This window comes from Chelonia mydas, chromosome 6, assembly GCF_015237465.2.
Source record: "Chelonia mydas isolate rCheMyd1 chromosome 6, rCheMyd1.pri.v2, whole genome shotgun sequence".
In the NCBI taxonomy this organism is placed as follows: Eukaryota; Metazoa; Chordata; order Testudines; family Cheloniidae; genus Chelonia; species Chelonia mydas.
In genome coordinates this window covers 47111240-47137776 of record NC_051246.2, presented here as the reverse complement: position 1 = coordinate 47137776, position 26537 = coordinate 47111240, and the positions used below count along the sequence as shown (strand labels likewise).

The 26537-nt window shown below is 42.0% G+C and overlaps 1 protein-coding gene across 4 annotated transcripts in view; it reads left to right on the top strand.

Moving 5' to 3' along the window:
• LUZP2 (leucine zipper protein 2) overlaps positions 1–26537 on the top strand; it is a 329631-nt gene that overhangs the window by 229769 nt on the left and 73325 nt on the right. For all 4 annotated transcript variants that reach the window (XM_007067922.4, XM_043549073.1, XM_037899935.2 and 1 more), the window contains 2 exons: positions 16282–16356; positions 18693–18857. In XM_007067922.4, coding sequence (XP_007067984.2) covers positions 16282–16356; positions 18693–18857 — 240 coding nt within the window. The remainder of the gene's footprint in view (positions 1–16281; positions 16357–18692; positions 18858–26537) is intronic.

Here is a 26537-nt window from a genome sequence, read left to right as displayed (position 1 = left end):
TTTAGGGACACAAAAGAACAAAAAAAATTCTGGCAGGATTTAACAGGACCCTTTCTCAAGAGAGGCAGTAGTTCAGGGGTACCGAATCACATAACACCTTTTGGAGGTTTCTAAAGAAGTTAGACCTGCCTAAGTTACCCTTAGGGATGGTATGACTTCAGGAAAGACAGACATACAGGTGGAATGTTTGTTCTTTTAAATTATTTATCTCTAAAAGCTTTGTTTCTAGTGCTAAAATGAACAATATCTTTGTGTTAAGGAGGCTGTTTTGTCACTACCCCACAGGTCACAGACTCCTGAAAGTAAGAAGTGCAGGTGATTGAATTTATTTGAACCTACAGGGTAATAATTGCTAAATAGGGTGCCTGTAGCTCTGGCCCTCGTCTTAGGGTATTTCTTCACTACCAACATGTAGTCGCTGCACCAGCGCTGGGGGAGAGCTCTCCCAGCACTGTAAAAAGCCCACCCCCACGAGTGGAGTAGCTCCCAGCTCTGGTGCACTTTCTACACTGCCACTTTACAGTGCTGAAACTTGCATTGCTCAGAGGGGTGTTTTTTCACCCCCCTTAGTGAGAAAGTTTCAGCACTGTAAAGTGGCAGTGTAGACAAGGCCTTAGTGTGGGAGAATTGCAAAATTCCACCTGAAAATAGGTAAAGGCACAAGAGGCTCCACCCCTGAGAGGGTGCACTCAGAGACACCAGAAAAGGGACAGAGGGACAGTTGCAACTGTGGCACCCCTGTTTGTAAGTACTGAATATAAATCATTCAGTAATATTGTAGAGTCTGCTTTCTGTCTTCGATCCCAGTATACGGAGTCACTTCTAGAGAGATGGGAGCCTCCTGTCACTTACTATAACTAAAATCTGAATGATCTGTCACTTTGAGTCACAGGGTGATATTTTACGTGCAGGAAGAAACATGGAGTGGAAAAATGTTAATCAGAAGGGGGAAGTGAAGCTTCCACTACTAAAAACCATGCAGGTCAAGATACTTTGCTTAGATTGAACAGCCAGAAGAGTCACTAATGAGGATAACAGCATTGAGCATCAGGAAAATAGACAAACTGCAAGGATTTTGAGTGGAATCATATTTTAAGTTGGCTTTTTTTCTTTCTTGTTATACATTCTTGAAATATAATTCAGATGTTGTGGAATGGCTGTGGTTTTTTAGCTGCACATCTGAATGAACAGATAGCAGTCAGCGAAGTGCAAGTTTCTACTATATTTAAAATGCTGTTTTATAGTACATAGTCTTGTCCAGTGGCACCAAGTATTTGTTTTTTCTAAGAGGCAAATAATGTCCAGAGAGTAAATGTAGTAGATTCCTCTTCACAGGACAGCTCATTCAATGTTTGTCTCTCTTACCAGTTCAACAGTTGTGCCAAATAGAAGATACAATTTTAAAATAAATAATCCACCAAAAATAAAGAAAAGAAAATGATGCTCACCTTTTTTAAACTTAAATATTTATTTAAGTACTGAATAAAATTAGAGCTCAAAATGTCACACCTACTTAACATGTGGTTAAACACCATTTAACTACTAGATACTGACTGAATGTTTCCCAATTAAGTAGAATTTGTGATAATCATCAGTAAGGAGCAGTCCTTGTCATTCAATATAATTAGGCTCCAAAAAATTCCTTGGGAGAGATCCCAATAAAATCCCACTTTATTACAGGACTGGGGATAAATCCTGTATTTATCCCCAGTCTTGAATAAGGCCCTGATCCTACCAACACTTATACATGTATTTGTGTTTGCAGATGGGAGTAGTCCCTTTAAGAGGAGGGACAATCTAGCCATTTCTAGCTACACATGGCGGAAATGTTTTGAAATTTTGACACCCTTCCCCCCCCCCAAAAAAAAATACCCCAATTCAGCGCAATTTGCTATGTTTCAATCTGTTCCTATTTGTGGCACAAGGTTTTCAGTTACATCTGAGACCTCATTCCAAATTTATGGGAAATTACTTCTTGAGTGACAGACACCATAAACAGTCAATCCCAAATAATATTTATATAATAGAATTTTCCTGCATATTACTTGAATTACAGTCATGCATATTTCGTAATATCCAGGCAGTACATGCAACCCAAGGTCTAGTCTGACCTGTATAACAAAGGTTGGAAAACTTCCCTAAAATCATTCATGGAGCAGATCTTTTAGAAAAACATTCAATCTTGATTTTAAAATGGCCAGTGATGGAGAATTCACCATGACCCCTGGTAAACTGTCCCAGTGGTTAATTACCCGCACTGTTAAAAACTTACACCTTATATCCATTCTGAATTTGTCTAGCTTCAACTTACAGGCATTGGATCATGTTATACCCTTTCCTGCTAGGTTGAAGAGTTCATTATCAAATATTTGTTCCCCAGGTAGGTACTTTTATAAACTGTAATCAAGTGACCCCTTTTCTCTTTGTTAAGGTAAACAGACTGAGTTCCTTGAGTCTATAACTCAATCCTTTAATCATTCTTCTGGCTCTTCTCTGAACCCTTATAATTGACAACTTGGCATGACTTTCAATTCTTAATCGTCCAGGAAGCATTCATGTCCAACCATTAAGACATCTCTAGTCAAATTATAGCTGCACAGAGGTTAGGGGTAGGAGGGGAAGAGATCATAAAGGAGCCACTTCATGGGCTGCCTGTGTGTCCTATGCAGAAGTCAGACATAATTTGTGTGCCACCATAACAGGATGGTAGATTCCAGGGCTCCGCAAAGGGATACAGCGTGCTTTTGATGAGTCATTTTGATGTCAGGTGCATGAAAGATAGAATTGGTGCATGCATAGAGATAGATTTGGGTTTTTTGCCCCGTCATACTAGCAAAAGGATTTTATTAACTCAGACATGAGGATTTAGTTATCTTTCTGAAGGAGAGAGAGCTAGGGGTTAGGATGAGGAGATCCTGCAGGAGAAACCACTGGTCTAGCCTTCCATGAGGAGGAAAGTGAAGGGGCCGTATTTGGAATGTGGCTTGAATGTAGATTGCTTGTTAGAAGCTGGGTGAGCTGCTTTATAGTGATATGCAATGTTCCGTGCTCCAGAAGGTGATGTATATATGCCCTTTGTTCCATGCCTCCCCTGTGAAAAATTTAGATTTTAGGGAACAACATTAACACATCTGAGGACATTTTTCCTGGTCTCCAAAAGCATAAAATATCTAGCTTCTGAGGATCATAGAGTGTATCACTTTTATTACTTGCTGTATGGCTTTGAGAGAGAGAGAGAGAGAGAGAGAGAGAGCTCTGATGCTTTAGAACTTCAATATAATATACAGCATGCAATAATTATAGATCTTTGTTAAACAATCAAAGGCATAGTGCCAAGGAAAAGAAGACATTGTTTGCATACCGTTTGACATATCATAGATTCAAATAGACACAAAAATCCTGTTTCTGATCCAGAGCAAGTCTGGAGTTTTATCTATGCAACATAGATCAGACTCTAGCCCAATAGCCATCTGTCTCTCTCCCCCCCCCATATCTGTAGATATTTATTTAAATGCTGGCTAAGGTAATTTGCGATAAATAGGATGAGTACATTGAGTTCAGTGGGAGTTTGGGAGTGGGAAGGGAATGCAGGACTCCTAAGTGGCTTTAAGTTCCTGCACTTAGAGTAAGTGTTCAAAATGCTCTCTCAGAGCATTCAATGCTATTATTTCATCTCATTTCTCCTCTGTTAAGGCCTGATTCTTCAAGGTGATGAATCCTATAAGAATATCAGTACTATGGATATTAATGAGGGGTTGAGGGCCCTCTGTGCCTCACAGTATCATGCCCTTATAGTGGGTGTAGTTAAAACTTTTCTTTTACAGTGGGTAAGAGATCACTAATTCTAGCAGTATTCTTCACTATAATAATTATTGGGAAGAGCTGCTCAAACTGGTAATTTATTTATTTCTGGCAAAAAGAATGAAAAGCTTTAAAGCTGTGCTTATTCTCCGTAGCATTTTTGAATATAATCCACATTGAAATGGTTTTGCTCATTTTGGGTACCAGTTGTGCTCCTTTCCTTAGCCTCTCTTCACTGTCTGGGTTATGTTAATTAACAAAACTTTTTCAAAGGATTAGCTCAAAGTAGCAGCAAAATTGTACCATATGAGATGGAGTTTAACAGACAATTCTGAAATTTTTTGGAAAATAATTAATTTGGGCATTGTAAAATTACACGGGGATAAAGAGGCGAGCTGAGATTTAATATCAGCTGCAGCTGAATGAACAATCCATTATTTCAATAAAAAGAATTTTTAGTGCACGGACTTAATGTCAGTTTGTGGCAGCAGGATTGATACTACATTGGCCCATTGATTCAATAGCCTGTGAAGTAAAATAATTTATGTGATAGACTCAGCCATTAAAGTAAATCAATCAACCCCAACTATTACTCTAAAAAATATATACCCAAGTAAATGTGTACTGCTTAGATAATAATTGCTCCCTGCAAAATTATTTTTATGATGCATATTATCTCTCCTTTTCAAGAATGCTATCTATACTCTGTAGATTCAGAAGGTTTTACTTGATATGAAGTAGAGTTATAGAAGAGCTAGTCATTGGAAATAACCTTGGATCAAATGATCACTAGTTAACTACGTTTAAATTAAATGACCAAAATCAGCTTGTCAACCATGATTTTTCATTTTAAAAGTACAGATTTGGGGAAATTAAGGGAATTAGTTAAAGTCAGCTGGACTGAAGAGCTCAATGACTTAAATGTGGAGGAGGCTTGGAACTGCTTCAAAGCAACTACACAAAAGCTACCTGAAATTTGCATCCCAAGCAAGGAGGAAAAATGTAGAGAAAAACTGCCAACCCAGATGGATGAATAACCACCTAAAAAAAGGGTAATTAGGCATAAGCAGAGAGCCTATAGGGAATGGAAGAAAGGGTCTACCAGCAAAGAAAATTAAATCATCGAGGTTATAAAATGTAGGAGTAAAGTGAGAATTACTTAAAAGTCTATCTAAATTAGCATTTGCCAAGGAAATTAAGATAGATAATAAAAGAATAAGGAAGGATGAAGTTGGAATGAGATGCAGTGTGGATGGAAAGGAGGTTAAAGATAATCTAGATGTGGCCCAAAAACTAATGGATACTTTTGCTTCTGTTTTCAGTAAGCCAGTTGGTGGCTGCCAGGTTTGTGGAGGTGGCAGGTACAGGTGGGTGAAGACAGAGATGGAACCCAAAATTTAAATAGAATAGACTCTGCCCAGTGGAGACGTGATCTGCATTATTGTAGGTGAATTCTGCTTGGGGCAGCACAGCTGACCAGTCATTCTGGTGATCATTTGTAAAGTACTATAGATGTCATTCTAAAACCGGATTCATTCTCACAGATTGTCCATCAGTCTGTCAGTGATAGATGGAGGATGCATAGGTGCAGACTCCAAACAGCAGCAAAGTTTTGTGCCAGAACCACAACGCAAATTGCAGACCTCAGTCAAGTAGTCTGTCTGGGGAGCCCATGGAGATGGATAAAGTGTGTCACCAGCAGTCAAGATATCTCTTCAGTGATGGGCAGGTGTGCAAGGGGGGCTAAGTGAGGCATTTTGGTTAATTGATTGACCACGGTGAGGATGATGGTGTATCCGTCAGACACAGGGAGCTGCTGAACTATAAAATCCATGGTGATGGCTGCCCAAGGTTTTGCTGAGGACTCGGCAGGTATTAGAGCTCCAAGGGGAACTCATGGATGGCCACTTGGTCCCACTGCATACCTCCATTGCTCACATCATAGGCCATCAGAAGACTAGTGGCTAATCAGGTAAAGGATCTTGAGGTGGCTGAACTGGCTTGCTAGTGGGAAGTCCTGGCTGAGTCTCAAGACCTCAAGTCAGGGGTACCCCGGTGGGATGTACAGGTGACCCTTGACAACAGAGTAAATCATGCCATATTTGATGTTGCCTTGCTTCCTACCTCATGTTCCTTGGGAGAGTGTTCTTACCCTGTTGCTGAGTGGATCAAAGACAGGAGATATTGGGAAATACCCAGGAAATTGCAGGGCTTGAGGATGTGTAGTGGCTCTGCGTTTGAGGGGTGTTGGCTGGTAAGACACTCCCCTTTTCAGGACAAGGCGTCAGCAGCCTTGTTCTGGGCTCCAGGGTGACTGGTGATGGTGACATTAAAATAGGTGAAGAACAGGGTCCGGCAGAGATGTCTTTGGTTTAGCACCTTAGACTTAGATGTACTGGCTAAGACGTCATGGGATAGTTCATAAACTGGACGGTGGCCGGGGCATTTGTGAGACCAAAAGGCATTGCCAAGTATTCATAATGGCCATATCAGATTTGAAAAAAGCTGTCTTAAATTCATCCCTGCTCTGATCCGTACTAGGTTGGCAGCTCCACACGGGCTGAGCTCAGTGAATACACCGGCTGACCACACATGGTCCAACAACTCCAAGATGAGTGTGAGGGGCTACCAACTTCTGATGATTATTTGATCGAGGGCCTCATAATCCATGATAAATGCTGGATACCATCTTTCCTTTTGATAAAAAGAAGAGGGGCCCTGGTAGGAGATGATGATGGCCAAATAAACCCCTTTCCAGATCCTTCTGGAGATAGGAACACAGGGTGGCCAGTTCTGGTTCTGACATTACATAGATGTAGCATAGGGTATTTTGGCCTCAGGCTGTGGCTCAATCAGACAGTTACAGTCCTGATGTGATGGTAACAGGTCTGCATTTCTTCTCAAAGTTCCTGTACTTAGCAGGAAGAGCAGGAGTTGATTCTGGTGTTAGTCGCACCCAGCCTTCAGCCAGAGTCCAGATATTTCCTGGCAGTGGCCCAGTCTCTGGCCAGGATCCATTGGGCAGTGCACACAGGCAGACTTGAAGGCAGAATTCAGAGCAGAAACTGATTTTGCATTCCTACCGCAGACATCCAGGTGATAGATTGCCAGCCACGAGACACCAATGATTATGGGGAAGTGTGGTGAATGGATTGCATGAAACCTTACAATTCCTCAGTGATTCTGGATAACAGCTTACAAAGGCACAGCCTCCTGTGTCATTGGGTCCAAGGACAGGAGCAAGTCATCTACAGCAGTGGTTCTCAAAGCCGGTCTGCCGCTTGTTCAAGGAAAGCCCCTGGTGGGCCGGACCGGTTTGTTTACCTGCCGCGGCTGCAGGTTCAGCCGATCGCGGCTCCCACTGGCCGCAGTTCGCTGCTCCAGGCCAATGGGAGCTGCGGGAAGGGCACGTCCCTTGGCCCGCCCCCCTTCCCGCAGCCCCCATTGGCCTGGAGTGGTGAACCACGGTCAGTGGGAGCCACGATCGGCCGAACCTGCGGACGCGACAGGTAAACAAACCGTCAGGGGCTTTCCCTGAACAAGCAGAGGACCGGCTTTGAGAACCAGTGATCTACAGTCTCTGAGGTCAGGGGTTTGGATTTGGCTGCTCTGGGATACTCAAGGCAAGTGTGGCATTGGTGTCCATGAAGTTGTTCACTGCCCTGGTGTTCACGAGCATCCGTTGTGTGGGAAACTCATTGAGGCAAACCTGGGTTCTGGAAGCGAACCTGAACTTGAAGGTGTAACGAGGACTCGCCATGCCTTCAGCATGCTTCAATAAGGGGATGAATGGCTCATAGCCCACCCAGACTGGCTCCTTTTTCCGTGTCTGGGCTCAGTCATTTCACAAATTTTGCTGGGCTGGGGCCCATGATGGGCAGCCAAAAAGTGCAAGACCATGTTCCCCGCAGTAGAAACAAAAACTGTGGTTGCAACAGCATTCTCTTTCCTTAGAGTGATATGGCAGTGGGCTACATTGGGTTGCATGGACACTGGGATGTGGACTGTTACCAAGGAATATTGGCAGGGATGTGGCACGAACCCCTTCCTTTTTTTGCATCGCTCAAGCAGTTTACCACTGAGTACAGCGAGATCAGTAAAGGCATCCAAGCGGGCCAAGGTTCCCACATAAGCTAGTATGTCTTTGACTTCCTTGTATAATCCCCATTGAAACGGGTAGAACTGGGCCACCTTGTTTCACCTGGTGTCAGAGATGATTTGTCTTAAGTGGGTGACATAGGAGGTGACCAACCCCTGCTCCTGTTGGAATTTGTGCTCTGGTTGCTCTGGCTGAGCGAGTGCAGTATAGGTAATTGAAAATGACAAAAAAACAAACAAAAAAAAACCACGGAAGGAAGATAGAATCATAGAGCCATAGAAGATTAGGGTTGGAAGAGACCTCAGGAGGTCATCTAGTCCAACCCCCTTCTCAAAGCAGGACCAACACCAACTAAATCATCCCAGCCAGGGCTTTGTCAAGCAAGGCCATAAAAACCTCTAAGGATGGAGATTCCACCATCTCCCCAGGTGACCCATTCCAGTGCTTCACCACCCTCCTAGTGAAATAGTGTTTCCTAATATCCAACCTAGACCCGCCATTCCCACTGCAACTTGAGACCATTGTTCTGTCATCTGCCACCACTGAGAGCAGCCTATCTCCATCCTTTTTGGAACTCTCCTTCAGATAGTTGAAGGCTGCTATCAAATCCTCCCTCACTCTTCTCTTCTGCAGACTAAATAAGCCCAATTCCCCCAGCCTCTGCTCATAAATCATGTGCCCCAGCCTCCTAATAATTTTCGTTGCCCTCCACTGGACTCTCTCCAATTTGTCCACATCCTTTCTGTAGTGGGGAGCCCAAAACTGGATGCAGTACTCCAGATGTGGCCTCACCAGTACCAAATAGAGGGAAATAATCACTTCTCTCGATCTGCTGGTAATGCTCTTACTAATGCAGTCCAATATTCCATTAGCCTTTTTGGCAACAAGGGCACACTGTTGACTCGTATCCAGCTTCTCGTCCACTATAATCCCCAGGAACAGGGACTGCAGAACTGTCGCTTAGCCAGTTGGTCCCCAGCCTGTAGCTGTGCATGGGATTCTTATGTCCTAAGTGCAGGTCTCTGCACTTGTCCTTGTTGAACCTCATCAGATTTATTTTAGCCCAATCATAGAATCATAGAATATCAGGGTTGGAAGGGACCTCAGGAGGTCATCTAGTCCAACCCCCTGCTCAAAGCAGGACCAATCCCCAATTAAATCATCCCAGCCAGGGCTTTGTCAAGCCTGACCTTAAAAACTTCTAAGGAAGGAGATTCTACCACCTCCCTAGGTAACGCATTCCAGTGTTTCACCACCCTCCTAGTGAAAAAATTTTTCCTAATATCCAACCTAAACCTCCCCCACTGCAACTTGAGACCATTACTCCTTGTCCTGTCCTCTTCTACCACTGAGAATAGTCTAGAACCATCCTCTCTGGAACCACCTCTCAGGTAGTTGAAAGCAGCTATCAAATCCCCCCTCATTCTTCTCTTCTGCAGATTAAACAATCCCAGTTCCGTCAGCCTCTCCTCATAAGTCATGTGTTCCAGACCCCTAATCATTTTTGTTGCCCTTCGTTGGACTCTCTCCAATTTATCCACATCCTTCTTGTAGTGTGGGGCCCAAAACTGGACACAGTACTCCAGATGAGGCCTCACCAATGTCAAATAGAGGGGGACGATCACGTCCCTCGATCTGCTCGCTATGCCCCTACTTATACATCCCAAAATGCCATTGGCCTTCTTGGCAACAAGGGCACACTTCTGACTCATATCCAGCTTCTCGTCCACTGTCACCCCTAGGTTCTTTTCCGCAGAACTGCTGCCTAGCCATTCGGTCCCTAGTCTGTAGCGGTGCATTGGGTTCTTCCGTCCTAAGTGCAGGACCCTGCACTTATCCTTATTGAACCTCATCAGATTTCTTTTGGCCCAATCCTCCAATTTGTCTAGGTCCCTCTGTATCCTATCCCTGCCCTTCAGCGTATCTACCACTCCTCCTAGTTTAGTATCATCCGCAAATTTGCTGAGAGTGCAATCCACACCATCCTCCAGATCATTTATGAAGATATTGAACTAAACCGGCCCCAGGACTGACCCCTGCGGCACTCCACTTGACACCGGCTGCCAACTAGACATGGAGCCATTGATCACTACCCATTGAGCCCAACAATCTAGCCAACTTTCTACCCACCTTATAGTGCATTCATCCAGCCCATACTTCTTTAACTTGCTGACAAGAATACTGTTGGAATCCTCCAATTTGTCTAGATATCTCTGGACCCTGTCCCTACCCTCCAGTGTATCTACCTCTCCCCACCCAGCTTAGTGTCATCTGTGAACCTGATGAGGGTGCAATCCATCCCATCATCCAGATCATTAATGAAGATGTTGAACAAAACCGGCCCCAGGACAGACCCCTTGGACACTCTGCTTGATACTGGCTGCCAACTGGGTGTCTCAGTTCATCAGTACTGGGCTTCCTTGTTCTAACAGGGATGTGGTTCAGTCTAACACTTCTTCTGTTAAGAGGCTAATTACAAATCCTACCTTAGCTTGATCAATGGGATAGGACATGGAGCAGTGGAGGAACTGCAAATAACATTGATTAAGAAACCCCCTGAATTGTTAGTCTCTGCTGAAGTGTACATGGGTGTGAACTGTCAGCCCCTTATTTGGGGAGCTGGGTGTCTGTCATGGCACGACACATGTCAAGAGTACAATATTCTCACCTTAAAGCCAGGTGGTCTGCTCCGTCAGAGACTGGTTAGTGGCAGCATACTGTGCCAGTTGAGTCCACTGTGCAGTGTTTTTGTCATGTGTCTGAGTAATCTGCATCTGCAGGGTCTGGTTCTCTGACAAGAGCTGCAACACTTGTGCTCTCAATGTGGGGAGTTCCTCCTGGGTTTGATCAACCCATTAAGGCATTTCTGGTGCCCTTTGAGACATGCCAGGAAGGGTCCTGGGGTGGGACTCAAGTGGCTTGAGGTCAGACTTACAGGCCAGTTCAGTACCAGAGGTCAGAACCTGTGCCAGGGTTTTGGGTCCAGAATGAGGGTCAGAATCCAAATCAGAGCCAAAATCGATGCTGGGACTTTGGAAGCAGAGAAGCAGTATTGGTTATGGTAGCTTGCTGGGGATCCGTGTTGATACCTGGATACTTCCTTCTACACCCTGTAGACTTATACAGTGTCAAGGGGCCAACTGGAGCCTCCAGCATGGCTGCCAATCAGGTGTTGTGGACAGGACTTCTCATAGTGTACATGAATTGCAGGTCGCAAGGAGTGGCTGGGTTACTGCTGCGGCCAACCGGCAGTTTGGAGGTGTCAGTTGCCTGGTCACTCTGCTGATCTGGGTTTGTGTCCTGCCGATCCTTACAACATGATATTTTTAGTCCAGTAGCAAGGATTGTTCATAAATCTATCTATCTGAGGGTAGTACAATCTGACTGGAAAATAGCTAATATCATATCTATAATTAGGACAGGGAACAAAAGTGATCTAGGCAATTGTAGACATGTAAGTCTGACCTCAGTAGTATGCAAGGCTTTAGAACAAACTGGGAAGGAAAGAATAATTAAATGCATGGAGGAAAAGAGGGTGTAATGCAACATGGGATTACCACGGGTAGATCATGCCCAATTAAACTGATTTCCTTCTTTGGGAAAATAACTGATTTTTTTAGATAAGGGAAATCTAGTGCACTTGGACTTCAGTAAAGCATTTGACATAATGCCTCATGGAGAAGTATTAGTTAAATTGGAGAAGATGGGGATCAGTACATGAACTGTAAGGCAAATGAGGAATTCTCTAAGGTAAAGAAGGCATCTGATTGTGCTGAAAGGTGAATTATCAGACCAGAGGGTGTTGCTAGTGGAGTTCATCAAGGATGTGTCTTGGGACTAACCTTATTGAATATTTCTATTAATGATCTTGGCACAAAGAGTAGGAGTACACTAATGAAATTTGATGATGAAATGAGTTGGGAGGCATTGTCAATACAGAGGAGGATTGGAACATCATACAGAATGACTTTGAAGACTGGAGTAATAGAAATAGGATGAAGTTCAATAGTACGAAGTGAAGGTCAGACGCTCAGGGTCTAATAATAAGAATTTCTGCTAAAAGCTGAGGGTCCATCAGTTGGAAGCGAGAGAGAAGGAAAGAGACCTGGGTTTGTGGGTTAGTCACAGATGACTATGAGCCACCAATGTGATGTAGCTGTGAAAAATCCTAGGATGCATCAGGGAAAGCATTTCTAATAGAGATAGAGAAGTATTAATGCCATTGTACACGGCACTGATGAGACCTCATTTGGAATACTGTGTGCAATTCTGGTCACTCATATTCAAGAAAGATTAATTTAAACAGGTGCAGAGAACAAGTATAGGATGATCAGGGGAATGGAGGAGACTGGGAGAGATTGGCTTGTTTAGTCTAGCATAAAGAAGGTTTACAGGGGATATGATTGCTTTCTATTAATGCATTAGGGATGTGTGATGGGATATTCAAACCCCCCCTGGGTCTGAAGTTGTTAAAGGGCAATACTGAGCCAAGGTAGCCCTGCCCCTCCAGATCTGCCACACATACTGCCTGGAGGAGCTCAGAAGCCCAGGCAAAGGATGGTGGACAGGCTGCAGGAGAGAGAAATCCTCCAGGAAGCCAGACAGAAGACTGGTCCTGACAGAGGACCACAGAGCTGGTAAGAGAGAGCTGGGCAAACTTACAAGTACAATTATATGAAAGAGTTACATGTGATGGTAGGTGGTGGAGATCATCAGCTGGAGGTTCACTTCCAGTTTCCATCTTATGTCCCTAAAAGCTCACGCTTTGGGGGTTTCACTTGCAGGGGTCAGGAAGGGATTTTTCCGTGCCCCGCTCCAGTGTATTCTGGGTTGTTTTGTTTTAATCTCCTTCTCTGATGGCCTGGTTTGAGATGAGACTGGATGGGGAAGGCCAGGGCTCTGAAGTGACACTGAGCATTCTTTCTTTCTTTCACATGCTTGGCTCACTGGTTCTTGCTCACATGCTGAGGTTCTAACTGGTTGCCATATGTGAGGCCGGGAAGGAATTTTTTCTCAGATAAGATTGGCACTGATCTTGAGAGGGTTTTTTTTCCTTCTTCTGCAGCACATGGGTGCAGGTCACTTGCCAGGATAGCTGGGTGTATCTCACTCAATCATTTCCCTGCCAATGCAGGAAACTTTGGCACTAGTGCACCTCAGTACCTCCTATTCTCTTCTTATGACACATAATAGTTTAGTCTCCTGTGGGCTGTAATACTTTGGTCTGATTTAAGTTGTGGGGTTTAGTGTGTGGGTGCTGAGTGGTATTGGTGGCCTGTGATATAAAGGAGGTTAGATTGGTGGTCCGTTCTGGCCTGACACGCTATGACTTTAAAGTCATTATAATCTATTGGATTCATTACCTCCCAGGTCAGGATTGTGAATGGCTGGCATCAGTGAGGACAGACACAAAAAGTAGATTTTTGACCAAATGGTCACAACTTTATTGTAACAACAAACACCTGAGGACTTCCTCACTTGGCATCAGAGAAGATGCGGGGAGGCAACAACCAGCTAAACTCATCACCATGTTCATATGAACAGCAAGAATATCTAGAGTTAATGCTAACAGAGGATTGGAAGCAAATCTTCCGATACCCAAATCTTGAGCAGCTTAACTGTTCAAAGTCTAAACAGTCTAGGTAAACCCAGAGCCCCTTGCAAGCTTCTATACAAGTTACCCCTGAGCTTCATAGCTTGATCTCAGGTATTTCTCTAGATCCAACTCCAGTTCAGGGTGAGAGTTGATTCCTAATTCACAAGTAATTCATTAACTCACTTTCACAGCCACTGTGGAGACCCAAGCCACCCCCACGTTCTGCAGCCAACGCACACCTCCACAATGCTACTAGCCTTGAGTTTAGCTGCTGTATTCCATCAACAAATCTGGCAACCTCCTCTCAATCCATGATAGTATGTTTATATTGAAAATTAGAGCTGTAAGGGAAAAAATGGGGTGGGGGAGGGAATAGTACCTACTATATCTGAGAGGTGCACATCATCGGGATACATAGTCCAGAGCAGACATCAGTATTGTCTTTGTCTGATCCTCCCCGCAACATGTATGGAGGTCCTCATTGTCCACATAATGTCCTTCTGTGCCCAACCCGCCACCATTGCAAGTGCTTCTCCAAATTCATCCCTCAGGCAGTTTAGCACTTCCAGTTCGGGTGTGATTCCCAGTTCAAGGAGATATACCTGCAGCAGCTCTAATCAAGCTAACATGCTCAAAATACAGGGGCAGTTGGATGGGTTACCCACCCTGAGTATGTACCTAGGGTCCCACATGAGTATATACTCAAGGCTGCTAGCCTGTCTCACAGCTACATTCTATTTTTAGCATGAAAACTTGATGAGAGCTAGCACCGGTATGTCTCCCTGTGTTGGGACTCATGCCCCCTAGCTTGAAATATAGACATACCGCTAGATCATGCTAACATGGCTGCCAGGAATAGCCAATAAATGTCAGCCTAATCTCCTTTTGGCCACATGAGCAATTCAGGCCTCTTTTTTCATGACCAAATGGCAGGCACCCGGATGGGTGATAACACTCAGGGGTGGAGCTTGGGTTCTTTTGCTGAAGCTGCTCCTTGTTCTTCTTCATCGTCATCGTATTGATATTAATATTGATATTTATTTCTGTTATGTTAGTGCCTAGGAGCCTCAGTCATGGACCAGGGCATTATTGTGCTAGGAACTATACAAACACAGAACAGAAAGAGCCCAGGAGCCCCAGAAGGTTTACAGTCATAAATCAAGAGCATTAACTTATACCCAACAGCTGAACCATAACAGTCATACCTGGTTTTAAGAGCCCCCCAACTGCAATCCTTGCCAGTGTAACGAGTCACCGTCTACTTTTGAGCTGATGCACAATGTTGTGTCTCAGAATCCAGGTCAAGAGAGAGGGGCTCATCAGTCCTGTCCAATTGTGACTACATAACAAACCATAGGAGTTTAGATATGAACAAGTGCCTTTTCTTCACATCAGCAGGAGAGTGGAGGGCCATGACTCTGACTGTTATGACTTTTGTTAGTTTATCAGACATTTCAAACTATATATTTAATATAACTTTTTGCTTTTAATTCTGTACATGACATTCAGTTAATTTTCCGTTGTTCAACCACCTTCAGCATAGTCAAAGTCTACCAAATAATAAAATAGAAAAATATCACACACAAAAACTTTAGCAGGGTAGGAAGTAGGTAAGTCAGACATCTGCCCTGTGGTATCTCTGGGGAAAAATAGCAATATATTTTAGCAATTGGTTGTTTGAGTAAACATTTACAAAGGCCTAAAATGTGATGTCCTTTGACTGATGAGTTAGAACCTTGCAGATCTATTTATATGCAAAAAATGTACAATGCCTCATTACAGTTTCAGATGGAAAAGACAGCCATCTGGTCCAATGTCCTTTCCTCCCTTCTCCTTCATAAACATTGAAAATAACTACAGAGCTATTTATATTTGCAAGTAAAACAATAAAACAAAAACAAAACCCCACAACTCTTTAGTTACATAGTATGTGCTATTACATTATAGGTGGCACAGCCATAGGAAGCTAGGGATTCTTAACTCCTTAAAAGTTCAGTTCCCTACTAGAAATTTCTTTTTCTTCAGGGAAAATTCTATTGAATTATTGTGAGTTCCGGGGCGGGAAATCACTCCCTGCTGTTAATTCAGGAAACTCAGGTAGACTGTTGTAAATGTAAGCCAGTGGAATGACTGCACACACAAAACATTTGTCTAAATTACCAAGGTCTCTTCCTTGAGAAAACTCCTCCAGTGTGGGGTCTAGCCTGGGCCCCTGGATTTGGACTCTACAATGTCTCAAAAACAGCCATTCCTATAGCCCTTCCTTTGAGTGCCATACAAAATAGGAGGGAGAAGCAGAGCTGGAGTTAACTCCATGTTTACCAGGGAGTAGGCCCTGAAGCCTGTCACAGTATGTATGCATGGCTGTTTGTGCCTGTGTTGTGTGTAGTGTAATTTCCAGTTTAGCGGAGAGAGTCTGAATGGTTAGGAATACAAGACTAGCCAAGGAACAAAAACTATAAGCACACTTCAATTTTTACAAAAAGTGCTCTACGTTGGGATTTCTAAATTCTTCAGAACACATGGGGACTTTTCCTACTGCCACTGAAGTTAATGACTAAACTTCCATTGACATAAACAGGGCAGGACTGAGCCCAGTTCCCACATAAAAAGCCACATTTTCTCAGTAAAAAATATCCCTTGGGGCTTGGTCATCTGACAAGTAATTTTAACTTTAATCTGCAAAGTTAAACACTTTCCTCGCTCTCAGGCCTAGCATGCAAAACGACTGGGGAAATGATTGTATTGTAAATTATATCAACTACTTTTTTTTTTATTCCCACAGGCCCAACAGCTCACAGACCTGGAGCAAAAGTTAGCAATTGCAAAAGACAAGCTGGAAAAAGCCGCCCTTGACAAAGTAAGAATTTATCTGGGTGCTATAAACGTGTTTAGCTCTATTCGCTATGGACACTTCAGTGTAACTTGACAAAGAAATACAAATTAAGACACAGTTCTGCAAAGACTTACACATGCACTTAATGTACTCGAAACAGTCCCGCTGAAGTCAATGGAACGAATCAGTGCATAAAATTAAACTCAAATGTAGAGTTTTCAAGATTGGGATCAATAAGATTAAAAGTAAACTGTCTGAGAAACTCATATCAAGCCGAATTCTAAGGTTACCTTGCGACAAAGAGATGTTGATACTTGATCAACTTTTGGGCTAGATTTTAGCGTTTAGCACAGTCCCAAGCATGATGTAGTGCAGATGTATATAACCCCATGGGAATTATTGAGCCAAGTCCATCTCTCACCTCCTGGAAGTGTAGAGGAAATGTACAAACTAAGCTATCCCTTGAGATTGCATGGTATTCTTCCCTCAGGGCACCCAGGTAGCTGTGCAGGCCAGTTATTGGTTGTGGAGTGTTGCACAATGGATTTGCCTCCCTCAGATGCTTTTGGGGTATGTGGAGGAACAATCATTGATCTCCTACTGCTTTCCTATTGGATGATTTTTATTTACTTACTCTGGCAAGCCTACACAATCACTGCACTGAGTTACAGATTTTTCCCCACCATAAGGAAACAGGAAAACTATTCTGTTTTTTCCTATTTTTTCTTTCCTTTTAATCTTCTGTCCATCTCTTGTTTCTGTGATTATCCTCTTTCTGATATGAATAGTGCTTTTGCGTCACACCCTTGGGTAGTTTTCATACTGGTGTTTTTTCTCTTGAATAAAACCGAAGTTGTGCTTTCCTAGGTACCAGACAGATCCGTTTATGGGATTTATCTCTAGATTCTAATTCGGTGGAAGCAAGGTGGGACTGATAATTCAGTTCTATTCTTCTCTAATAGATAACACATCATAGTTATCAGGATATAAAAAATGGGAAAAAAATCTCAGGACGTTTGTTATTGGTTATTTGGCTTAGCAGTGCTAAAGGCATGCTGAATTGCACTAGATATAAGCAGCTAAATTACTTTAGATGCACCTGTAATGTAATGTGGCCCTTTCTTTCTCTCTCTATTTTACATGTTACTGTATGTTTGGAACTATCGATATATGGTACTTATCTGGCCCCCATTATCATAGTATCTGAGCACCTCATAATCTTTAGTGTATTTATCCTCACAACACTCCTTTGAGGAAGGGAAGTGCTATTAACCCCATTTTACATGGAGGGAACTGAGGCACAGAGAGGCTAAGTGACTTGCCCGAGTTCACACAAGGAAGCCTTTGGGAGAGCAGGGAACTGAACCAAGGTCTCCCAAATCCCAGGCTAGAGCCCTACCCATTGGGAAATGCTTCCTCTCTTTGCTTACAGCACATCAGTTGGACAGTTTCATTAGTTTATAAGAGAGTGGTCTGCATCCCTTTCAATAAGACTGTTATACCATAACTCTTTTGGAGTATTGTGCCACTCATTCAGGACTCAGTATTTCTATCTAAATGGGATATTTAACTTTCTCTCTTTCTTTATTAAAAAAATATCACTCAGGATCCAAGAATTGTGAATGGTAAAATGAGCTGCTGTTCTCTCAATATGTAGGAGGCAGTCCCTATAATTATACCATAACTCCCGGTATAATTATAGGAAGTGCCTCCTAAATATTTTGAGAACAGCAGCTCATTTTACTATTCACAATTCTTGGATCCTGAGTGTTTTTTGTTTTGATCTGGACCATGGTAATTTTAAAATTTCCCAATCCAAACCAAATTATGGATATATTATTAACTATGTGACAGCATAATTGCATCTGAGAGAGAGGATCTTTCTGTCACAATAAATACACTTCTGCAGAAATACTGAGTATCCTGAACGAGTGACACAAAACTACATACCCACATATATGTGTGTGTGTTTATAAAACACACAAATGAATGTCTCTTTCTCTCTAGCAATCCTAAAAACAAAGGCTGTTACAACCCTGATGTTTGGTAGATTACACCTTAGTTCCTTTTAATATTAGTAGTCTTTAAAAAATGCTCTAGAATAAGATATCCTGGTAAAGTTGTATGAGAATAGAGGAGAGTTTACTATGACTTTCCCAGTCTGTTTGATGTGCTGTGTATATACTGTAACCCACCCGGCAGTTATGTAAAGGGTGAATTAAATTGCTTTAATTTCCTGCTTTAATAAGAAAAAGATTCCTACAGCTGTTGCCAAGTGTTTGATTCAGAGCAGAAAGAAAACAAGCTACACTGTTCACTGTAGCCTATCTTTAAAAGCTGATGACTTCTCATTTTCCCAGGAGTCACAGCTGAAAGCTCTGAAGGAGACTGTACAACTCTGCCTGTCTTCCGTTCTGCACAATCAACCTCCCGCTACGAATATAATCCCTTCAAAACCAACTGAGAAGCTGACATCCCAAGTTACAAATGGCTCAAAATTTCCATTTCAAGTGACAAACACCAAGGTATAATTTTCCCCTATTTATTTTTTTAAAAAACAGTTTTGATCATTTGTCCTGTAAGACCATCGAAGTGGAACTAACAAGGATTTTAAATTCATTGAAAGATTAGGATGAATTTAAAGATAATTCTAAGCCTATTTCTGATGTCACTAATGTTACTTTTAAAAAGTTGGAAAACAGCTACTTTTCTTGCTGGTGAACAAAATTCTGTCTCTGCTGTTAAATGGAGGAAGGTGGGTTTGTGAATACAATAATTGATTACATTAATTCATATTGGTTTTATAATTAATTGCCAGGCACTGAAAATTGTGTTTGATGATGTACACGACTAAATGGCAAGAAAATTTGTGCCCACCATGTCTTCCATATAGGTGATAGACTTAGAAACACAAGATGCAGTGGGAGGCCCAAAGGAAGGGAATCTCTCTTTGTTTTTCTTGGTTTGCTGATTGATTACATTTGGGGGCCATGCAGAAGAGGTGGCTCTTTACGAGTGATCCCAAGGAAAGCACACTGGGCTTCGGAGAATGTGCGAGGCATATGGGTGCTGCATGGAAGAAAAAATGAGACAATAAGATCTAGTGGACTTGAGCTTGGATCTAGAGCTGGGAAAACATGGGTTCGAACCCTGTCTTTGATATTGATTCTCCTCCAGTGCCTGTGTTTTCTGCAGGGTTCAATCTCGTATGTCTACTCTCAGGCAACTTATGAGCACACCCATCAGATCAGGTCAGCAGGAAAGATAAGTGGGGAAATATCTAATTTGAGGGTCTTATCAGGGTGTAGGTCTGAATTGGCACTTTGCTCCAGGATTTAGGCAGCTGCTTACATGCCCAATAGGCACCTAGCAGACTTTGTTGGTGGAAACTTAGGTTCCTAGGGAATTTAGGTATTTACAGAGTTAGGCAGCAGCTATGTGTGTGTATGGGGAGGTGAATATCTAAATTTTAGATTTAGCAGTTAGGCACCTAAATCCCTTTGTGGATCTAGCCCCTAATCTCTGCAGAGTGTAAGGATCTTACTATGATAAATAATAACAGTGAACAACAATTATCTTAATTTATATTTATAGAGTCATATTTTCCCTCATATTGAATTGTGCAAATCTAGGAAAAACTGTTGGTTTCAATAGAGTTATTTGAGATTTACAAAGAAATAACTGAGAATACATAGAGTGTATTCATTCCAAAGGATCATAAAATACTTTCCTAAACTGTATATAGGAATCACTTCACCCATTGTAAAATGCAGCCATCTGTAAAGTGGGATATGGCAGCTGTATACATGCATAATCAGTTCAGAATTTTAAACAAGGATTTAGTGAATCTTTGCGTCGAATTAAAGCTGCAGAGTAATTTCAGTAGGCTGAATATAATTATCCAATTAGAAATTTGATGAGGACATGGAGTCTCTAATAATTATTCATGCAGTTTTTAATGAGCATGCGTGGTCACAACCTTCTCATGCAAAAGAACAGTTCAATATCTTCATTAATGATCTGGAGGATGGCGTGGACTGCACCCTCAGCAAGTTTGCAGATGACACTAAACTGGGAGGAGTGGTAGATATGCTGGAGGGTAGGGATAGGATACAGAGGACCTAGACAAATTAGAGGATTGGGCCAAAAGAAATCTGATGAGGTTCAGCAAGGACGAGTGCAGAGTCCTGCACTTAGGACGGAAGAATCCAAGCTACACCGCTACAGACTAGGGACTGAATGGCTAGGCAGTAGTTCTGCAGAAAAGGACCTAGGGGTTACAGTGAATGAGAAGCTGGACATGATTTAGCAGTGTGCCCTTGTGGCCAAGAAGGCCAACAGCATTTTGGGCTGTATAAATAGGGGCATTGCCAGCAGATCGAAGGACATGATCATTCCCCTCTATTCAACATTGGTGAGGCCTCATCTGGAGTTCTGTGTCCAGTTTTGGGCCCCACACTGCAAGAAGGATGTGGAAAAATTGGAAAGCGTCCAGCAGAGGGCAACAAAAACTATTAGGGGGCTGGAGCACATAACTTATGAGGAGAGGCTGAGGGAACTGGGATTGTTTAGCCTGCAGAAGAGAAGAATGAGGGGGGATTTGATAGCTGCTTTCAACTACCTGAAAGAGGATTCCAAAGAGGATGGATCTAGACTGTTCTCAGTGGTGGCAGATGACAGAACGAGGAGTAATGGCCTCAAGTTGCAGTGGGGGAGGTTTAGGTTGGATGTTAGGAAAATCTTTTTCACTAGGAGGGTGGTGAAGCACTGGAATGGGTTACCTAGGAAGGTGGTGGAATCTCCTTCCTTAGAGGTTTTTAAGGTCAGGCTTGACAAAGCTCTGGCTGGGATGATTTAGATGGGGATTGGTCCTGCTTTGAGCAGGGGGTTGGACTAGATGACCTCCTGAGGTCTCTTCCAACCCTGATATTTTATGAACAGCATCTCCGGGAACAAACACTATGCCTTTTAATAACACCATAGGGGATTACTGTTTCAGTGCTACTTTAGAAGAAAGAGAACCCCTTACTCTGCTTCTTGCAGTATCCTGAGATTTTCTTGGCGGTCATAAAGACCAAGCCCCACCGTGTTTAGTTTGTGAGATCTTAGGAGAACCCCTTCCTGAAATCCTATGTCTGCAGGATTCTTTCTTTTTATTATACCAGTGAAAGTTTTATATATCTGCTTTGCTTCACCAATTGCTGTTCTGCCATCATGCAAGAACAATAATGCTTAGTAATAAGGTCAAAAGACCACCGTCCATCTGGCTAATTTAGGTGTAGTGTCATAGACTTCAGACTGATACTGTCCAGCTCTCATTGGCTTTACAGACGTGACTGCAGTGCAGATTTTGAGGGGAGTGGAAATAAAAGCAGTGTAAAATGGAGTGAAGTTTTTTTTTTAAGTTCTGGGTTCTGAAAAAAAAACTAATGTATATCTGATTTTCTCTGTATTGTTGCAAATGTTGTATTTGTTGCATATTGCTATTTATAAAATTTTGTTATGTCAGTATTTCCATGGTAATACTGTCTACAGACATGAACAGGTAGGCTTCTGTACATCTGTCCAAAGGAGTATGTTTGAATAAGAAAAGCAATATTGCCTCTTCCTTAGTCATTGTTCACATTTCTCTGCACTTGGCACATGCTGGGAAAATGTCTGGGAAAATAATGGTTCTCAGTCCTGTTGTTCTACCCATTGACAAGCCATTATTATAAATCTGTGCATTATCTGTGATTATAAAATCACTGAAATCTGCTACTGTGAAATAGGTTGTCAAAGAATCATAGCCTGGGCCAGAATTATACTCTCTGTACCTGAATTATATTATGGAAGACTTTTCATAATTCCATCCATTGCTATGTATGTAGTCCTTGACTTTGTCTTCCTATTACAAGCTAACTAGCCCAAGATATACATGTGTACGTTTTTCCTTTCCTTCACACTCTCATGCACATTTTCACACTGTAGACTAATTGTGTGTGTGTGTGTGTGTGTGTGTGTACCTTTTTTAATATAAAGATAGGGACCTTCAGTGGAAAAATGTTCATGAATCCTATCACTTTTGATAAGTGTCAGCTTAACCTTCAGGGGAAAATGTGACACTTTGCCTGGTAAATACCTTAACTTCAAAGGATTACTCATCCAGCTTGAAAAATTGCTTTTTAAAAATGTCAAATGTATATACCACGTACAAATTAAAATGTATATTGTGTGGTCTGTACCACACAGGGACAATAGTCACTGGAATTGGTGTTAGTTCCTGTTAGAGAGCATGAATGAGTAGATTGTACACTTGTATCCATGGCTGACTATTACAATATTATAGGGTGGTTTTGGCACCTCACTTCCTAGTGTTTTGAGAATCAACTTATCACAGGCAAAAAGGTGGGGAAGGAGGAGGATGTGGCAAGAAGATTGCTTTTCTTGCCACTAGCCAACAGGAAGAATTGAATATCTTAATTTTTATCCACAGATTTGGTCTGTGTGGAGGTTGTTGATATGAGAAAATTTATCTCGATAAAAATTACAAGCTGTGGAGTTGGCTAGCTCAGGAGCTTGGAGTATTGGTCAGTAAAGAAATTCTCACATTTAGGTCATGGAAATTATTCAAATCCAGTGATTGAAAACATTACAATATGAATTCCATTTGGTGTCATATGTTAAATGAGTTGGTGATCTTGAATCCAATTTTTAATGGACAAGACAGAGTTCAAATACCAGAAATTACCCTACTAAGTAATTCACATCCTTACTGTCAGTCTAAGAGAGTATAAAAATTAAATAGTCATGGGTGGACTTTTCTTCCCAATTACTGAACTGGACACTCAATCAGAGTTGGAGATATGTAGGCAGGACAGCGTGCAGAAGCTCGCACTGCCATTTCTGCCTTTTACTTCTTCCTGGGATAACAGGAGGGCAGGAATATCAATCCAGAATTTCTATTGCCAGGGCTGCTATTGCCATATTTCCTCCAGCTCTAAAATTAACATACTTTTAAAAAAAGCAACAAAAAAAGAGATACAATTGGGAGAAAAAGAAGAAACACTGGTTGATTGAATTTATTTTTCTTCATAAAGGACAACTGGAAGAAAACACATTGTCTCAGCTAAATCAATATATTTTCTGATCAAAGAGGCTTCGACTGTAAATAACACTTCCACTACTAATGTATGTAAGTGGTCAGAGCATCTACCACTACAAATAAACAACCTAAGGAACAGTCCGTGGATGCAAGAGAGCCTCATCTAGAGATCCTGTCACTAAGCCTGAGCTGTGAGAGTTCTCAAATTCTGAAACAGAGCTCTGCTTTCCTATAGCAATTCTTAGCTGATATTTGGTCTCTAAGGGGCTATAGCTAGCTGTCATAAGTCATGGTGTCCCCTACAACATCCAAGACAAGCTTAAAGCAAAAAGCAAAGAAAGTCTGTACCTCCAGGGCCAGAGTCATGGAGGAGACATCTGCAAGATGTACCCCAAAATTGATATTTCAAGGAATAAGATATGTATTAGTTGACTAGCTGATGCTATGGTGTCTTTTCCCAAATGTACTGCCTGGCAAAGAAAGTCCTTCTGCCCTGGTGGATGTCCTGTGATCTGAGGACTCGCAGCAATTTAGGGATTTGAAATCCCTGAGAGTTTCATGCCCAGAGGAGCAAACACTAACCCTTCCAACGCTACAGGACAACTTGGAGGAAACACTACACAGGGATACTAAGTACCAAGCCTCAGTTTAGAAAAACCCAGATTTGGCTAGCATGTGGCTCATTTTTCTCTAGTAATATACAGTATTACCAACACGGGTACTATTATCACAAGCATTACGATTTTGTCAGGAATTTTGCTTCAACTGCTGCAGTTTCCCCTTTCGGCCACTAGAGAAGCTCTAGTTTCTGCCTCGGATGGGAAGGCATAGGCTTGGGGGAGCGGAGGCAATGGGCACCTGCCAGGGAACTCAGGGAACAGGACCCTGAGTAACGATGAGAAAGAGTTGGGGACCACATGCACAGAGCAGATGGGGCCTGCATTTATTGTGTGCATATCTGTTATGCATTTAAAGTTGAATTTTCTACCTGTAATTGTCACAGGCTCATTGAGTGTGGGCAGGGGGATTAATAAACTAGAAGACTGACCAAAAAACATAGTTTGGCTAAAAATCATATCTATTTTTAAGAGTAATCTCTTGATTTTGGAGGTTCTGATTCCTGAAGTTTGAACTCTTGCAGTTGGCAACACCACATCTATTGCTTCTCGAAGGCCGCATAAGCAGTTTTTTAGGCTCTGGCTCGTCCTTTTTTTCAAGGAGATTAGGTGGGACCATGTCTGTGACAGTAAAAATACCAAGGAGAATGTGACTGTTGAGTCATATTTTGTAATAATTTCGAAGATCTTCCCAACACAACAGCTATTTCCAGTATCCTGCTACAGTTATTTAAGCAAATACAGTAAAGTATCATTTCAACTATATCCCCTTGTGGAAGGTCAAGAAAAAATCCAAAATCAGAACAAATGATTTTTAAAATCATTTGTGTTTGCTAAAATTAGAACCAAGGCTGCTCACATCATTTATCATAATATCCCAATTTAAATGCAGGTTTTGACCTTTTTTGCACAAGGCAGTCGCACGTTCTTCTATGAAGAACAATAAAACAATACAAATTTAATTATGGGATTATTTTTATCCTAATAAGAGAGAGTAGTGATATAATGAAAACTTTTCTAATGTGTATAATTTTTTTTCTCAGGATGACCTCTGTTACCATAACATGTTGGAAAACCTCATTTTTGAAAATTACTTTTCTTAGCAACAGCTTGAAATGTATTGCCTATGACATTATGGCATTGAGCACCAACACATTTCTTGTTTGTAATAATCCCGTCACTTAGACTGAATGATGTGTGTCATTCAGCAAGTAACATTCTTTTGAAATGAAACAGATTTCAACAACAAGGGACATACCACGCTACTTTTAGTTCATTTGCTTTTAACAAAGGGCTTTTGAAATGAATCTGACAGTTCGGTACACAAAATGTGACTTTGTCTTTATCCCAGATGGACACCATGAACCACCCATTTCTTCTCCACTCTGTGTCCATGACTGAATTCTTTCCCAGTTTTTCCTTCTGCCTAGCTGACTGCTTCTTCATTATTGCTGTCTGTGAATCATCCACCCCAACTCTGTTGGTGTTTCCCTTGGCCAAGTCCTCTTTTTTTCTCTGTATTCACCCCCAGGATGACCTCATCCATGCTTTTTCTCTCTCATCCCACCTGCTGATTGCTGCAGACCTCCTTTTCTCCAAAACTTACATCTCCCTCTGGATCTCCTGTTCCTCCTTCAAACTTAACAAAGCTAAATCTGAATATATAATTTTTCTTCCTCTACAGTTGCCCTGTCCGTCTAGTGTGTCTGACTCTCACCATTTCCCTTTTTAATCTATCCAGCATGTTGAAATTATATTATTATTGTTATTTAAATATTTTTATTATGGTGGCACCTAGAGGCCCCAGTCAGTGATCAGGGCCCCCACTGGTCTAGGAACTGTGCAAATACATAATGAAGACAGTCCCTGCCCAAAGGAACTTACAATCTAATCAACTTTCTTTCACCATATCCAACACCTCTTCCTCACCCACTCCCACCACAGCCAGAATCACTTCTTTGTAATGGCTCCCCGCGTCTCTGTGTATCACATTTGAACTCACCACCTTCACTTTCAAGGTACTGCACAGCTCTGTGCTCCATTTACTTTCACACTTTGTCTTTTGTCCTGGTCTCTCAGTCATGTGTTCACCATTTCTTTTAGTAAATGGTTAAATCCAGAGGAAGTGTCTTCTTACTTCTACAAAGCACCAGGCAAACTAATGGCACTATATAAATATTTAATAATCTTTCATTTAAGGACTTCAGGACTGGTCTTTACTCAGGCAAGACTCCCCGGTGTTTCACTGGTAGTTTTGCCTGCATAAAGATTTCAGGATCGGGTGCATAAATACTTTTAACCTGGAGACTAAAACCTCCATCTTCCAGTCCTTTTTTTCTCCACATCATTCACCGTATGTTTCTGCACTAACCCAAGACAAAATTAAGACCCCAGATACAGGCTGCTTTGGTTTGTCTCCATCGATGATTTCTACCTAAAAGGCCAAGTTTTGCTCTCAAAGGCGCATGTGCAACCTCCTTGCATTACTTGGACTGGTATCTCCA